General features: G+C 39.8%; 2 protein-coding genes across 15 annotated transcripts in view; one reads left to right on the top strand and one right to left on the bottom strand.

The window, feature by feature from the left end:
- The window catches only part of GIGYF2 (GRB10 interacting GYF protein 2), a 74,610-nt gene that overhangs the window by 38,193 nt on the left and 18,734 nt on the right, over positions 1–17,683 (bottom strand). For 12 of the 14 annotated variants that reach the window (XM_038145962.1, XM_038145961.1, XM_038145963.1 and 9 more), the window contains 3 exons: positions 14,987–15,095; positions 8,261–8,372; positions 7,670–7,710 (listed from right to left, as the gene is read on the bottom strand). In XM_038145962.1, coding sequence (XP_038001890.1) covers positions 7,670–7,710; positions 8,261–8,372; positions 14,987–15,095 — 262 coding nt within the window. Of the gene's footprint in view, positions 1–151; positions 368–7,669; positions 7,711–8,260; positions 8,373–14,986; positions 15,096–17,683 lie in introns of those variants that run through there. The other 2 variants (XM_038145971.1, XM_038145974.1) reach the window with 2 other exon arrangements.
- Positions 427–3,015, top strand: KCNJ13 (potassium inwardly rectifying channel subfamily J member 13). The gene has a single exon (XM_038145991.1). It carries the CDS (start codon positions 1,497–1,499, stop codon positions 2,016–2,018), a length of 522 nt encoding a protein of 173 aa, XP_038001919.1. The 5' UTR covers positions 427–1,496; the 3' UTR covers positions 2,019–3,015.

The following is a 17,683-nucleotide window of genomic DNA, read 5'->3' as shown; positions in this document are numbered from 1 at the left end:
GATGTGTCAGAAGCTGTGACCATTAGGCAAAATACAAATATGTGGCACGGTATCACTTTTTTTCCTTCCTTCTCCTTTCTAGAAGATGACAACAGACACGACAGAGAGCAATAACACCAAATCCAGCGCTCCCCTCCTGACTCAGAGATACCTGAGGCTGGTGACCAAGGATGGACACAGCACGTTCCAGATGGCCGGTGCCCAAGGCAGAGGCGTGGCATACCTCCGAGACGTGTGGGGGATACTCATGGACATGCGCTGGAGATGGATGATGCTCGTCTTCTCGGCTTCCTTTGTCCTTCACTGGCTGGTCTTTGCAGTGCTCTGGTATCTGCTGGCTGAGATGAATGGGGACCTGGAGCTGGACCACGATGCTCCACCTGACAACCACACTATATGTGTCAAGTACATCACCAGTTTTACAGCTGCCTTCTCCTTCTCGCTGGAGACACAACTCACGATCGGCTACGGCACCATGTTCCCAAGTGGGGATTGTCCCAGTGCCATTGCACTGCTGGCAATCCAGATGGTCCTGGGGCTCATGCTAGAAGCCTTCCTCACAGGTAATCTTTCCTACTGCATCTTTACACACAACAGGTGTAACAACTGCATGTAAGAATAGAGCTAGAAATAAATACTGTTCATTTTGATATATGAAAGAACAATTAAGGTAGAGGCACTATAAGGATGACAAGTTAAGCTATGCAGTACTAGAACTTAAACAGCTTTAATCAACAAAAGACAAATTAGGTGTTGTCAATATCTGGACTTAAGAATTTCACCATTAATTGGAAAATACTTGTGGTGGATCACTACATATCGCTCTCAATCACTTATTTCTTAAACCATTCTCTCTCTCAGCTATTACCATATCATTACAATATTAAATTTGTTTTGATTCTTAAGGTATACTTTCATCTAGCTGAGACATCTTCATTGATCTTTAACTCAGTGCTTATGTAGTCCTCAGTACCCAACGTAATGAAAGTTTTTACAATGTCACAGCTATTTTGAGGTATTTAAATATTTTTCATGCCTAAAGTAACTCAAAATACTGTGAAAATACACAGGCTAGTTTACTGTGTATTAGAAAGAGCTTCAACAGTATAACATACCAAGATCAGTTCCTATCACCAATTACAGTTAGTTGGGGCAAGCTAACAGCTTCCTTACAGCTATGGTTAGCTTCCAAATATTAATAAGCGAACATAATTTAGAAAAATAAGTATTTTAGGAAAGCTATACTTTTTTGAACAAAAGCAGGTTAGTAAGATGCCAACCTAAGTTTCCAAAGATGGTCTTTCCAGCCTCAGTCTGTTTCTGCTCCCTTGGCAGCTGCAGGGAGCCAGCTCGGGCTCTGTGCTCACACTGAGTTTGCTCTTTCCCACGCCCCAGGTGCTTTCGTGGCCAAGATTGCACGCCCAAAGAACCGAGCACTCTCCATCCGCTTCTCACGCTCTGCTGTGGTCACACACAGCGAGGGGAAGCCTCACCTCATGTTCCAGGTGGCCAACACTCGCTCCAGCCCCCTGACCAGCGTCCAGGTCTCCGCTATACTTTACCAAGAACAAGAGAGTGGGCAGCTGCACCAAACTAGCATTGATTTTCACCTGGACAGCGTCACTGTGGATGAGTGTCCTTTTTTCATTTTCCCACTGACCTACTACCACTCCATCACTGCATCCAGCCCTCTGGCTGCTCTCCTTCAAAGAGAAGCTCCTCCCCACTTTGAGCTGGTCGTTTTCCTGTCAGCCGTGCAGGAGGGCACAGGAGAAACGTGTCAGAGGAGAACATCCTATCTCCCGTCAGAGATCCTGGTGTACCACCGCTTTGCCTCCCTGCTAGCCCGCAATGCCAAAGGTGAATACCAGACCAAGATGGAGAATTTTGACAAGACTATTCCTGAGCTCCCAGCTGCACCTGACTCAAAGAGTCCAAAAAGAACTGACAAGGAGATCCGCATCAATGGACAGCACATCGACAGCTTCCAGCTCTCTGAGACTGGCCTCACAGAGTAGAGATAACAGACCTTGAACTCTGTGCTTTTTTAATTATTATTACATTAAACTTGCGGGTTCTGTTTAAAAACTTACTTCCTTGCCTGCCCTGCCATCTTCTAGTGATCTCTCTCTTGTAGTCCCATCCTTCTGATTATAATGTGATACACAGAGTGAAGAGAATGTGTGTGCCCACTGAGGAGAGGCTGCATTAACCAGCCAGGGTGAAGTCAAGTGCCTGAATTACAGTACTAATTCTTGGGAAATTAGAAGAGCTATCTGCTAATTCACCAGACTATGTCTAAAGCCACAGTGACCCCCCGAAAGGAGGGATCTTCAGAACTCCCAAAGCTAACCAAAGTCATAATTAACCAGCTTGTGACAAAATGGACAACAAAACAAAAGCAGAAAACAGTATGGGGTCATTCAGTGAATACATGAGTTCTGGTATAAGTAACTCTGTTCATCCAAAAGCCAAGCTCTGCTATTCTCTCTTCTAACTCTTTGGCAATACAGACTTACATCATTTTTCAGATGGCTGAAAGTCCTGCCAATCTCTCACGGCAGTGAACAGCACTCCGGCTGCACTTATTAGGCAAAATTAGAAATCCTAAGTGCAGTTCTTCATTCTGCCAAATAAGAGAGCATCTCACTCTGAAACAGGTCTATGAAGACACTATCAAAAAATCTGGGTGTATATGACAAATACTGCAATGGAAATTTTTTCTTTTTTGAAAACAGTGAATAAATTATTTAGCAGTGGAAAAAAAAAAAAGACTATTTCTAATGAATGAATGTAGGGGGTTTTTTGAAGGCCCATACATTCCACATGTTTTCACCTTGGCGCTGCTTGTCTCAATATATCTGACCCAGAAGGATGCACTATATATATAACAAGTAGAACTGCATCCATTGATATTTTATGCTTTCTAACATCAATCTTTGCCTGTACACACAGCACAAAAAAATATTTAGAGACACTTGAATCAATTTTGAAATAAAAATTTATAACAAACTATACATGAGACTTCTGTATTTAAGTGCCTCATAAACCTACTGCAATTAAGACGCCACTCTGAAGCTCCTAAATAATTTAAGGTGCTAAAGGAAAAACACAATGATGGATTGGAACTATTTCCAAGCTCTCAACAAAAGCAGTGCCTATTAGGTGGTCATACTTGAACACTCGAGTAGAATTAAAATTAAGTTACCTTTCAAAGGTAAAGACTTTTCCCAGAAACCCAGATGGCATAAACAGCGACTTCCATTGACAACAGCCTAAGACATTAGCAAACATACTTCCTCTTAACGTCACCCAAGCGGTCAGCAGCAGTTAAAATGGTCTCAAGCGATCTGATGAGATAGCTTAAACTGAATTCTTCCCAAGTCACAAAACTGCTCACTGAAGTGTGATTATAACCATAATGGAATCAGCAAAAAACTGCTTTGGTTTTTAGGGTCTGGGGAGGTACTCCACAGAAGCATTCCTTAAACAGTCAAAGAATAAGGCAGAAGGGCCGCATTTTTGTTCCAAGTGAGCTCTCATTCCAAAATAATTCAAGTGCTGCCCTCCCCCACTGCAGAGCTCAAAGAGATTAGATTTATCACAGACACTCCCAAAATCTTTTCCAAACTTAATTCTACAGACAAGCATTTGTGACTATTGTGAAGCTTGGAGAGCAGCACACTATCAAGTTACACTGCCTTCATCCCTCTTCATCCCCGTTTTTTTAGTTACTGACTCATACACAGTTTAAAGAACCCTTTTGCACCCTTGAGTCAACACCAGTAATTTTTAATTATTTCTTGCGTTTTTTCCACATTCTCTATCAATGTAAGACATTGATAAGAGTCCTACAAATTAAAAACCAGTGCAAGAACAGTAAAACAGACTCCCTGTAAAGGCTGAAATAGGGCAGTATTTTCTGTGAGGTATTGAGTATTGTTTGACAGCATTCTGGGTGAGGCATTGTTTCGCCCATATATCATATGGGACTATAATCTCATGATTTAGAGTCAAAGGTATACAAAGCTATTTCCAATTTCAATTCACATCTAATCAAAGCTGGGCTGTTTTTTTTTTTTATTTCTACATGATTCAATACTTTGAAGTTGTCCTGGTTTTAAAATAATTTTATTTTTACAGATTTGGTTTAAAAGGGAGTACAACAGCAAGTATAAAGAAAAAATATGTTGTTAGTATATGCTAAATGCAATCTTCAAATACTACATTTTGGAATGCAAAACTGAATGACACTGCAGAAGCAAATTAGACAAAGAACCGCGTAGTTACTTCTGAACAAGGGCAGAAAATACATTAATATTGCTTTTACAGTTCCAGAGAACTGATGAATCATGGATGTCTGAAAGTACTGGAAATATGCCACAGCCTAAAATGGAGTAGAAACCTAGGAAAACTGCTGATGGGCTCTGATGCACCAACATAGCACTCCATGCTTTATTACAGCAAGAGTAAACTGGTGATGAAGCTTCTGTGAATGCAACTCCTGCCAGCAAGACATGGCAGGAGAACAAGCCAGGCAGAGTGAGGGAAAGCATGATTCAAAAAGAAATTCAACATCCTTTTTATAGCCACTTGAACACACCTTTTATATTCAAGTCTTCTGAACCTAACCAAAACCCACACATAAAACAGAACTCAACCAGGTTCCACAACTGACTTATTAACAGATTTGTTTAAACTACATAACAATCATTCACAACCAGTTTGTAACTGCTGGTAACTAATCAAATCCCTTCAGCTACTAAGCTGGTATTAGTCAGGAGGCTGCAGAGAAAATTAAGCAGCTTTTGTGAAGGGACAGACATGCTCAAGAAAGCAACTTTCTCATTTTCTTTGCTAATGGCTTCCAAACACAGTCTGGGTTCTAAGTGAAGTCTGTCAGAACTATGACAATCTGGCAATCTGCAACAAACTTGCAAATACTTTGTGCATCTTCAATCTGCATGCTGAAACGAGGAACAGACACTGTTTATGCTGAGAATCAGTCAAATGTGACCTCACAAACTGCTGTGAGCACTGAAAAAGTAATCATTAATTTTTAAGAACAGCATACTGATCATATGTGAGAAATAGGTATCTGTTAAATTTCTATTACTTTTTTAATCTCTTGATTTTTATTTGAGGGATCTTGCATTGTCCTCCATTACAAATACCCAGAAGTGATTAAATACTTGATTTCTTAATAATTCTCTAATGGGATCATCCAGAACAAAGAACACGAAAAAGTTGGCAACTCAGTAAATTATGCAAGCTGAATCCAAGGCTCTACGAAACAGCAAGGAAAAACTGAAACATGGTAAAATTACAGAACAAAATCTCAACTAAGGAGTTTAACCAAGGTAACAGAAATCAGTACAGGTATGGGCTAAAGCATGTGAGCCTGAATGTCAATTCCTTTCCTTTCTGCTTCCACAGCTTTGTGTGGATACTAGTGCTTCCTATTAACCTGGGACTTCTTCTGGCACATCTGTACCCTCTCTCACACTCAAAATATTTTGTCATTGGAAAGCCATTACATAACAGTAACCACTTATAATTAACCAAGGCTTGAGTCAGAACAGACCAACGCTTTCAGTCAATATTTCTGTGCTCTCCACCTTATCTCTCTATGGAAGTAAAGGGGAGAGAAACAGTCTTCCCACTTACTGCAACATTAACGTCTAACATAGCAATGCTGTTGTTAAAACATTAACTTTAGAAAGATGGAAGGCCTTTTGCCTCTCATACTGACTGGCAGAGAAATACAAGAGACTAAAGAAGAGCAATTAGGTACTCCAAAAGTTTCAGAATTTGAGAATAAGCACATCATCTCTCACAATGAGCTTCCAACAAATTGTGCCAAGGGACACCATCTTCCCTAGGGAACAGTTCTTGGAAGCTGCATTCAACAGAGCCCTCATCACTAGCAGTTGCTACAAACACAAAATGCTCTACACTAGCTGCAGATTAACCTCTGGCAGACATAACTTCTGTAAGGACATTCTGCACACTGCAAATTCTCCTCAATTTCAAATGAGAAATACATCTGATCCTATATAAATATGCAATATTTTTATCCTTCTTTATCAGAAACGTGGTACGTTCTGTATCCTGGAACCGGAATTGCTACATTTCTAATCACAACAACAAGAAGAAGCTAAATAAATAAAACTAAAACAACTGTGGTAGATACTACTTCTACATCCATTTTTCTTTTGTGAAAAATGCAGTCCTGAAATCTCAGCAGTACTTACTTTCCCCCATTTTCATTTTTTTCCTAAAAAATCTCTGAATATATTGATACACGGAAAGTCCAGAGTTTCACTACTGACATTTGAAAGTGGTCAATCTCTGACCAATATCAAATTATTTTCTAGAAGTATCCTCTTTTTAAAGGAGACAATGAGGAAAGCATATACATCTTAATTTTGTGCTGACATACAACTTAACAAGCAGAAAAATAAAAGCACTCTTTAGAAGCTGTGAACAATTCCTATATGGAGAGAGGACTGGAAGGGCTCTTCCTATGGCATGTGTCACCATGGTAATCCAGAAAATTATAAATATGGCAATTTATGCTACTCTTATTACAAAAATACCAACAGCTATGCAGAGATTAAAATAAATTCCTGTCAACTTCTAATTACAATTGGATCTCTTTGGGTTTGTCTTTAAATTCAACCTGCAATTATTTCTTCTAATCTATGTCTTCTCAGCATATTACCAAGGAGGGTATGTAGCCAAGACTCCTATAGCAAAGCCAAAGATTCCTTGGGTCCTTAATAAAGCTCTTGCTAGTACAAAAGCTCTCAGTAGGCACAGCTGTGCTCCATGCACAGGGATACACGCCATGGAGAAAGAGCAGGGGCATACCAGAGAACAAGCAGCACATGAGCCCACACAGCAAGAGTCACTGCAGTTACCAGAGAGCCAGAGCTGCCCTGACGCTCCCACCACCCTTAGAATGTCTATGTTTCCTCTCCAAGATGACAAACCCACTCCAACTCAAGTTCAGCTGGATGTTCAGATGTACTGGGCCACAATTAAGGATCCAGCATTATGCCAGAACATAGCCAGTGTGAAGCATCTCAGAGACAGAACAGGGGAGGAACAAGAGGCAGAAGAGCAGATAACCAGACTGAAAAGGAGGTTCAGATGATGACTTAATGCATTTCATCAACAGTAAATCCATGAGCACAGGAACCTCAGGACACTGCTGTGATCTCTCTCACACTAGCAAGCATTCAAATAAATTAAAGGTCAAATGGTCAAGAAGTCCTGGGTACCAAAACAGCCCACACCAGGAATGTTTAAAGCTGCACTGAAAAAAGGCGTATTACCACAGCACGCCTGTTCATCAGCAAAGGCTTCTTTCACAGAGGTACAGGAACTTAGTTCCAGTTGTAAACATCACAACTTAATTAAATAAACAGAACCTACTTACTCCACATGCTTCTTATCTACCACACTTAAATGTCCAATAGTGAGAACAACACAAAGAGAAACAACACTTGGAGAACACACTTAGCAACCTGGCACAGTATCACGAATCTTGCATCAACAATATACTTGGAGCAGTAAGAAAGGCTGATACATGTACAAATCCCTTCCCCCAAACACACCCTGCTCCTCCCTCCCATTTTCTGCCCACACAGTAACAAAACCATACCTGGATCTTTTCGCCCTGGTTTTTCAAAGCGTCTGTCTCCCCTAGAAAGGCAGAATAGAAGTTTCAAATAAGGTTTTGGAACTACTCCAAAAACTCATTTTAGGCATAGGTTTTGCTGGTTTTCTTTACTTGGTGGGAATTTTTTTTAAATCGGAGCTTGATGGACATTACCTTTAGAGGTCCAAGTGATAACTGAAATTTTCAGGAACACCAATACACACACAGCCCTTGGGAACTGGTTGTTTTCAAATGTGTCCCTAAGTACTGTGAACAATGTCAAGACTAAAACTGAAGCAAATCCTTAGCACCAGCACTTCGATTGCAACTGTCGTCATTTATGTTCTCTTAAAGTAGTTAGCTCCTTCCTCCCAGGAACTCAGCAGAAAAAAAAAAATCTTTGCAAGAAATTTCTTTTACTTTCTCCAGAGCCTCAAGAAACATTACTGTGTTTGACTCCATCTTAGAAATTCAGACACTTCACTCACAGATACAACTAATTACCTTTCCTAAAGTGTTTTTATGAAGTCAAAAGGCACAAATGGAAGCTGAACAGATGTGTGTAAAAAACTTTAAGCGCTAGAGTTCTGTTACCTTTCCTCCCAACTCTGTGATCTGTGCATTTCCCTGCCCCCTCCTCGCCCAAATCCACCCTCCACTTCATCAAAACTTCTTTGGTAGAAACCGCTTTCTCCTCGGCCTCTGCCTGAAAAGACAAAAAACACAAGTGTTTGTAATAAATAATAATAGAAGTTGAAAGAATCAGGTAGGGTTCCCTTTCCTGGTGTCTCTGAGAAATAAGCCCCAGTGAAATTATCTGGGACAAAAGGAAAAAGGAACAACGAATGAAGAAAGAGTCTTATCCAAAAATTCTTATCAAGAAGTGCAAGACCAGACAGAACAGGCAAACAATTCTGAAATAAATATGATGCAGAAAAACACAAATACTTACCCAAGAGAAATTACCAAGTAAGTATGCATTGTTCACACAACATCCACATTGCACACGTGTGCTTCACACACAAAAATCAGATTACTTTAAACAGCAAACTCCAGTATAATGGCACTGCACTGTGGATGTACTCCTAATTATTGCTGTCAAGGGTCATAAAGGAGAAGGAAGCTATTACGTTCTAGTGACTGCCAGCAAAAATCTCCCCCAGGATCAGTGGGAAGAAAAGAAGGATCACAGGATGGCTATAGGCAGGTCAGAATGAAGGACATTAGCTACAGCTTTAAAATTATCCTACTGACCTTTTCAGTAAATGGTTCTCTATAGGCAGCTACCAAGCACCAAGCCTCAAGCCAAAAAGTTACAGACATATCCTCAAGCAAAGCGCCTCGAAGCACGTCTTCAGGGCTTGAAAAGGCATGGGGTGTTTGGGTAAAAGAAAACAAGCCCTACACAACAGGAAAACAACACCTACACACATCCCCAGCCCTTCAAAACAACTTCCAGCACTGGTGAGATTAACGGATGGGGTGAAGTTTCCAGATCTACAAAAGACAAACACAGCTTTACACAGGGCTCCAGCAGAAGAAATGGCAGGCTTCTAACCAAATAATTTACCATTTCAAGATCTCATGGAAAGAAGATGAACAAGTGGAACATGTATCAGCTCACTGTCAGGATAATGCCTTGCCTACATACACATGTAGACTCTACAGTCAAGTTCAAAACCTAAAAAGCACCTGGTAACAGGAATTCTTGGCTGGGTAAGTACCTCAAACATCTGTCTTTTCATATTTCTCTCTTCCTGGCTTCAAGGAAAAAAAAAACATTTCAAAGTACAAGGTGCAAACCTGGCCAGGGATCTGCAGAAGTAAGACAGAATGACCAAATGAAACAGGAAACAAACACCTTCAGAATGGACTGCAGTTCTTGCAGTCTTGTGAAGAAAGTAGTAATAAAGAGCCTCTACATTTAAAATCTAAAGACACCTGGATATATCAAGGAATCATACCATGTTTCAGTATCTTATGACCAGAGAAATTTGAAATAATCAAGACACTTGCAACAGTTTCTCTACTAGTCTATACCAAATCTCTTAGAAGGGGTGCTAGGTGAAAAGTTGCTTTTCAGGCAGAGAAAAAGAAAAGTGATCCATGGATAATCTGGTAGGGGTCTTTAAATACACAACTGCTTTTGTATCAGGCAGAACAGGTTGCAGGTGTATAAGGAACAATTTTAACATTCCCTTTAGACAAAACTATCCTGTTCTATCACCAGCAAAGTTGATCAGTGACAGATCTCCCAGAATCACAGAGATGCAGCCTTCTTTACCACAGAGTTTTGAGGATGCCTAAGCTCAGATGAAGACTGGACAAACTCAAAAAAGATAAACAAAATTCATTAATGGAGGCCACATCTGGTTCAGGAAATACGCTGAGCTGCAAACATCTGGCAGCTGAGCCTCCTCACCTTTGTGTTTTTCTCAGTCCTTATTCTCTTGCCAAGATTCCTTCTTTTAGCTGCTGCTACACTATGGTCACCCTGGAGTTGAGCAAGCCCATGCCATATTCAGCGTAGCTGTTTTTACACAAACTCAGGGTCAGGCAGAGGAGCTGACTGAGCACTCGAGGTAAGAGAGGAGAAATCAGCATCAGACCTAGGAGAGTTGTTCGAAACACCTTCGCTATGGCAAGCCTGATACAACAAGGCTGACTATGGTCACACATGTAAAACAAGTTGCAAAGGCAAGAAACAGGAAGAGGTGATACAACATCAAAAATAGTATGATGTTTATCCAGTTAAAGCATTATGGGTCCCCTAAAATCCCAGAGAAGGACTCAAAGTTTTTATTCTTCACAAATAAAAGCCAGGAAGGTTTCAGCAGCTCACGCAATACAATCTTTGCCTTATTTCTTCACTACAGGAAAGCTGTCTTCCTTCCTCTCACAAGAGATAATAAAGCAAAAGCAGCTGATAGAGCCAAAACAGAACCAAGGCACTAACTCATCTCCTGTCTCTGAGGTAGCAGAGGTGGGAAGTTACATACACTTTCCCAACAAAAACAAAGCAGGCTTGTGTAGTGAGCAGCAGCAGCACTGCAGTGCTCCACTTGCACGGTGAGCAAGGGTGACTGCACGCTGCATGCTGGGAACAGTCACACACCACCAGAGCCAGAGCCTGGGTGATACAGGACATTTCACCAGCAAATAAAGCAAGTGTCCTGCACAAGAGCGAGAATCAGCTGTTTTCCCAGCAGCACGGCTGATGGCCATTTAATAGTATGTGAAATCACAGCCTAAGAAACCTCCCCCCTTACCACCTCATATGGTGGTCCATCAGTATTTCAGTTGTGCTCAGCCACCAAAATGGTCTGAGTTAAAAGATAACCTTGCAAAATGTCCAAACAATTGATGTCAGGCATTCAGGTTGAGGCTGCCTGTGGGATCACAGTACTCAGCTGCCAGCTGCAGTGACACCACGTACTACTGGACAGGGCTACTGAAGCCTCGTTTGCTCTGGCTGTGCTGCCACCCCGTCCAGGTGTGGAAACAACATGGGCCCATCCAACAGTGGCAAGCCCCAGCAGACACCAAGCACACCACATTGTGGGAAGCATCAAACAGAGCCCACCAAGCTACAGAAGAGAAGCAGCCAGTCAAGGGAAACTGTGCTGTGCAAAGTCAGTCATTCAGCAAGTATTGTGGGTGGGTCTGCTGGTCACAGAATGCACAAGAAATGCCTGCAGAGAGGATAAAACTGCACCTGTAAGCACACCACCTGACCTTCTGCTTCTGCACTCCTTGGCTTATTTTAAACAGAACGCCACTTCTGAAAAAAAATACCTGACACGCAAGCAGCAGATTAAGTGCATATGTTGCACAAAGTACTGAATGCAAAGTCAATAAATGTCAAGAAACCCCTCCATTTAATAACAGAGTGGAGCAAATGTGTCATTTGTATTTCAGTAATTTCCCAAAACCCTCAGGATGAGGACATCAATCCACTGGACATTGCAATCATAACAGCTAAGTCTCTAACCTGAAAAACAGACAAGTTTGAATTTAAGTAAAAATGTAAGACATATGCAGGAGTGTAATAAGCAGCACAAACTGTCATTGTAATTATCATTACAAAAAAACCTAAAGCCTTACAGAATACAAGAAGCAAATTCTTGAAATTACAGCATAACTGGAGTTTAGGATCTACAATCAGAGTCATAATACTGTTTGGGAAAAGCAGAATAATTGTAGTTCAACTACTGCTGTTTAGATATGCAAACATTACACTTTCACACCATTGACACACTTTCCAACAGCAGCAAAAACAGATTACAAAGGGCACAGAGTGTAGGTGGGGAAAGAGCTCTAATAGGAAGCAAAGGACCCTTCATAACAGCCTTAACCAAAAGGGAGAACAGCTACAAAACAAAGTGTCTGTAAGCTTACAGCCCATTCCAGGGACTATTTAAATCTCTCCTCATCCGAGGCTCTTATTCATGAATGTTGACATTCCAGTCCTGCCAGCACAAAGCACAGGGCTTAACTGCACACCACAGGGAGCTACCAGGAAAACAAGTCAATTAGAAAAGAGTCACGTGCAAGTACTTGCTTTCTTCAGAGAGACAACTTCTTTAAAAAAAAATAAACCAACAAACCAAAACTCAAAGCAACTTCCACATAGCAACCACATTCTCATCATCACAACATAAGCATTTTCAGTAAAAGGTGGGGTGACCACCCAGAGAATTTTTACTGAGTGTTACCTTGTAGTTTTAAATCCTGGTAAGTGAATCCCATTTAGAGTTCTACCCATAACACTCCTTTACCAGCACTTCTTTCCCTTGCCAATCCAGCAGAGATTGCTTCTCGTGCTCTCAAATGCTGGAACACAATTCTGTGATTTGTTCCTCAGTCAGGGAACTTCATTAACAAATCTGATCACGCATGCAAATTCCTCTATAAACTGCTGTGGTGCAAGTCCCTTCAAGACAGAAATCTCATTTTGGTAAAGCTGAAGCCCACACTGACTCGGCAGCAACTTTGCTGCATACAACTGTGTAAAGTTCATGGAAAACACCAGAAAACCTTTTGAACCCAGGCAATTTTGCAGTGCAATAAGAATGTTTTCCAACTGTTAAGTGAGGCAGCTCATTTAGTGAACAAACTCCTAAGAAATTTCAAGTCCTTTTCACTGTAACCTGAAAAAACAAAATTGCATTTAAACCCTGTTGCTTGCAAGCAATGATTTTGTAAACGTCAACAATCCTATATTGTATTTTCATAAATAACTATGGGAAAAAAGTCTTTGGCTACAACAGCATCACGTGTATAATTATGAAGATGGTACCATTTTGTCCTGGCAGAAGCCTTAATTCCTTTGCTGTGATATAGAAACTTTGAGAAGACTCATCATGCCTAGAACCCAACAGTAATGGCTCATGGGAAGAAGAGGGGAAGAGTGGAAGAAACAAGCAGCAACCAGGATCAATGAAAGAAGGAAAGCTCAGACAGCTGAAGAAATTTACTGCAGAAGTATGTCCTTTACAGCTTGGTCAGAGCAGCCTAACAAGCACACCGTATAACAATTCCAACCCGTGAAAAGATCAAACTAGGATAAACAAAAAGAAAGTGAAAACGATTAATTTTGCAACAAAGTTCTTGCTAGTATTTCTCTACAAATCTTAAAAATGAACTATAGGAAACCAGGAATGCATGCAGCAGCTTTCAAACAGTCTTAATACTGCATACATTTTAAGTTCTGTCCACTAAAATGTAAGGAATCAAACTTTACTGCCAAACAAAATAGTCATGCATATGAGTAAATTCAATAATAGAATTACTGGATTAGAAGCCATATTTTGCCACATTTAGTCTTACAACCTCATTGACACTAGTGGGAGCAATTAAAAAACAATCCACTGCTCACTGCATAAGGATGACATTGTTAATAGTGCAGCAAGAAAACAGAGAAATTTGACAAATGAAAGAAAATAAAGGATTTGCCAAATTACAAATGCTCAAAGTATCTTGATATTGAAACTACAGAGCACACTAGTGGGTGTATGATCTCAAATAATCAAATTTTAAGCAGCAATAATTTAATTTGCAGAATTATGTCTTGATGCATTTACAAAAACCAGCCAATATACGTATTCCTAGCAAAAGTGAAACATAGGTGATAGAAACACACACATTAAAATAAAACAAAAAAGCAACAACTCCCAAATTAGTACACATATCATATATATAGGCACACTTTTTTTAAAATGAAACCCTGAGCATTTGTGCAACTACAATGGCAAATGAAGGGGAAGCAACAGGAAAACCTAGTGATAGTCTCATAAAGCTTTAAATTCCTATCTTAGCTGGGAAGCAACCACAAGACGACAGAAAACAATCTACAAATATCTGAGAGATGTTAACTAAAAAGAAAGCAGGATTAAGGAATGAGAAAAGAAATCTCATTAAGTCAATGCAAAATTCTGGTCAAGCATCTAATTATATATAAAGTACTTTCTGAAGATCTTATTGAAAATACCACCCATTAAGGCCATGTAAAATTAAATTAAAAAGGGCTCTAAGAGAAATCTCACCTAAGCACCTGCAAAGACAGGGGTTACAAGATTATTTACTCAGTATTTCCAAGTTACTAGCTTCCTAGTATTCTAAATGCAACTCATCCTATTTATATATGAAGTCCCCCAAAAAGAGTTCACAGAAGTGCACACATTGAAAAGGAATTGCTAAAATAAATTGTGGGTTTAACAATCTGGTTTAACTTTAGCAATATGGCCTCAGGACATTTTCTCCATTCATTTGCAAATGTTTCAGGTGATCCCGGATGAGACTACTACAGTGATGCACCAGAACTGGAAAGTCTCAAATGCCTCCCAAATTCAATTATATCTTTCCATTAACTGTTTACACTCAGGATGTTAACAAATGAAGATGGCTTTTCAGAACACTGAACCCAACCGACTACAACCATGATGTTTTAAGCATATTCATAGATTTTTCCTACCCTCACCCTATAAATTGGTTTTATGCTTTTACTGAAGTTATTTCTAACAATTCTCAACCAAAGAATTTCATATTCCACCCCAAAATTACCTTTCCCTTTTGGTTTCCACCCACCAACCTGGCAAAGGCATATAACAGAGATACCAGTTGTGTGCTAAAATGTGCAGAATCATCACTAAACACAATTTAATTCTCCAGCACCGCCTTGATGGAAAGGTTTCAAAGCTTTAAGCAAAAAGAAACCGGGCATGAGAACACATGGCTCTAGTCAAGCTCCACTTAGTATCTCTGAGCAGCTTTGACCTGGATCACCTGGATCCATTGCAGCACATCCCACAGGCAGCTCACCTCGACCTCTAGAGGAACTTCGACCTCGAGGAGCCCCTACCACTGTTCCTCCTCCACGTCCCGTCAACCGCAGGACAGCAGCACTGTTTACAGACATCGAGAAATTTCTCTGCCAAGAAGAAAGAGGCATGGTCAGATTTGACTGGAAAAATTTCACAGAGAAACCACAATCAAATACACAAATAAACCATAAAAACAGAACAAAACAAAAAGAAAAAGCAAGCATCATTATCTTAAATTTGGTTTTGTTTTCATTACAAATTCTCTACAATTAATACTAGAAAGGAAAAGGATTCCATGCACACATGAGCAGCTGAAGCAGTCTATAAAAGGGTCTTGGTCAATATTACCATTTCCAAGTTACTTAACTGAGATTTCTATGCTCTGAAGTAAGCATTTGAACAGCTACTCCTTTTTCAGGTGATGCCAGCACAGAAGCCATTAGAATATCAGCAGTGTTAAACACACATTCTGCTGCAAAAAGAGACTGGCATCTGCCTATACCTGACACCAATAATTAATACCAATTCTAAACTTACTTCTTAAGCAAAGCAGGAACATTTAAAGAGCAAGAGAACTTGAATAAAATTACACTTACTGATGTCCTTTGTGAAAATAAGCCTTTTATTCTCTAAATATCACAAGAGTAACATTTTAGGAAAAACTAAAGGTACTTAGGGCTTCTGAAACTTAAGAGATACTCATTTTCATAAGAAAATAAACACCAGTAAATTCAACTTCAGCCTAATATGAAACAATTGCTAAAAGAGAAAGCTATTAAAAAAAATGGATAAATATAACCAACTCTGACCCTATTCTCTGAGCACAAATACTTGGAAAACTGGGCCAAAGAATTCGGAAGCATGTCCAGAAACATGAACAAGTAAACTGACATACACTTTCTGAATGCAAGTTTTGAATAATTAGAATGCAAAGGACTCAAAACAGCTGTTGTATCAGGCTTCTGGAAAGGAACTCAGAGCCAGCAAGGTGCTTGCATCAACTCATCTGAATTACTATGACTTTGAAGGTCTTCAGAGAACAATGAGACAAGTGATTATATACTATTTAAATCTAAATCACTAACATCAAAGCCAACAGGAGATTTAATACATTACAGAAACATTTCAAAAACTGCTTGATATGTGCTCCCTACAAAAGTAGATCTTCCTTCAAGAGAGAATTGGTAACTAATTAGACTTGAGGGGAATGAAAAAATGCAGTCATGCATGGCAAAAAAGCAAGGTCAGCCTCCAGCAAATCTGTTTTCTAAGCTAGCTCCTAAAGTTCAAAGCAACCATTTCAACTGCAAGTCAAAAGGAAAACCACCTCCATCTGCCTCTGAGCAAACCACCACCTTTCCGGGTGTTGATACTTCTGCTTTTTTGTGAAGCACTGAAACATTTCACTAAAAAAACATATTTAAGTTATTCATCAGAAAAATTGTCTTGTATAGGAGATTCCTCCTTTTTTATGCTTTATTCTTCCTGTAAGAACAAAATAATGATCTTATTTTCTTTTCCAATTCATTTTTAAATTGACTTGTCTGCCTGAACTCTGAGCAACTTCTCCCTCCCCTCTGTAGAGCCTGCTGCAGTGAAGGCATAGTGGTAACCCTCCACATGGTAAGATCACAGTAAGAAGTAAAAAGCAAAGTCAAAAAAGCAAAAATTACCCTACTATTGATCAGTGTACTCCTTCAATGACCAAAGCTGACAATGCAGACTGAAGAGCAAAGCTGCCACAAAAGAGCTTTAGCAGCAAACAAAGATGTCTTAGGAAACAGATGTCAGGAAAATAACCAAGAAGGACACAAAAGCATCTCCATTATATTCAGCAAGAGTTTGAGCCTCCCTTACTATGCAAGCAGGTAAGATTAAGACGCCGAAGTTCTCCCCTAATGCAAATAGGAAAAACGGGAGCAGTGGGAAAGGCAAAGGAACATTTGCTGCACACTGCTAGTGCTCCTTGGTGGAAAGCTCTGTTAAAGCCATCTGCAGAAACCTCTGCTTCAACAGACACTACCGTGGAAACACATCTCAGACAAATCAGTGATTATAAATACATTGTATTTCATGACATTAAACACATCTTAGACAAATCAGTGATTATAAATACATTGTATTTCATGACATTAAACACATCTTAGACAAATCAGTGATTATAAATACATTGTATTTCATTACGGTAAGTGAATCAGTTGAACTCTAGGTTAGCTGAACAACTTTATCTTCAGAAAAGTAACATTTTACATAAAAAGAACCAGCAATTCCATCCAAAGCATGTCCATGTCCTGTTACAGGGAACACTGTAGCCTTAAGTATCCGATTAAATACTACAAAACTAAACACATTTAAGTTCAAATTAAGAGAGCTGACATGATCTGTCATACATTCCTAAATAATACATCTCTAAATCGGCTTTGGACAAGTTCTTCCCACAAAGCCCTGCCCCTCAAGTTCTGGGACAACAATTCTATCCTAAGTATTCAAAGAGGGTGTAAAAAGATCTTTGAAACTCTCCTTTGTCCATCTTAATTGTAACAACTCTCCTGCACCACAGCTAGCAGTAAATCCATTAATATTCACCTCAAGATCACTGCTGAAGATGTTCTTAATGCTAAACAATGCTATGCCATGGGGAACAAACACAAGAATTTCTAACCTAAAAAATGCCATTCCCTTGGTACCTCGAATC

This window comes from Motacilla alba, chromosome 9, assembly GCF_015832195.1.
Source record: "Motacilla alba alba isolate MOTALB_02 chromosome 9, Motacilla_alba_V1.0_pri, whole genome shotgun sequence".
Taxonomy (NCBI): Eukaryota; Metazoa; Chordata; class Aves; order Passeriformes; family Motacillidae; genus Motacilla; species Motacilla alba.
Note: the sequence above shows the minus strand (reverse complement) of the source record. Positions and strands in the feature narration are given on the sequence as shown.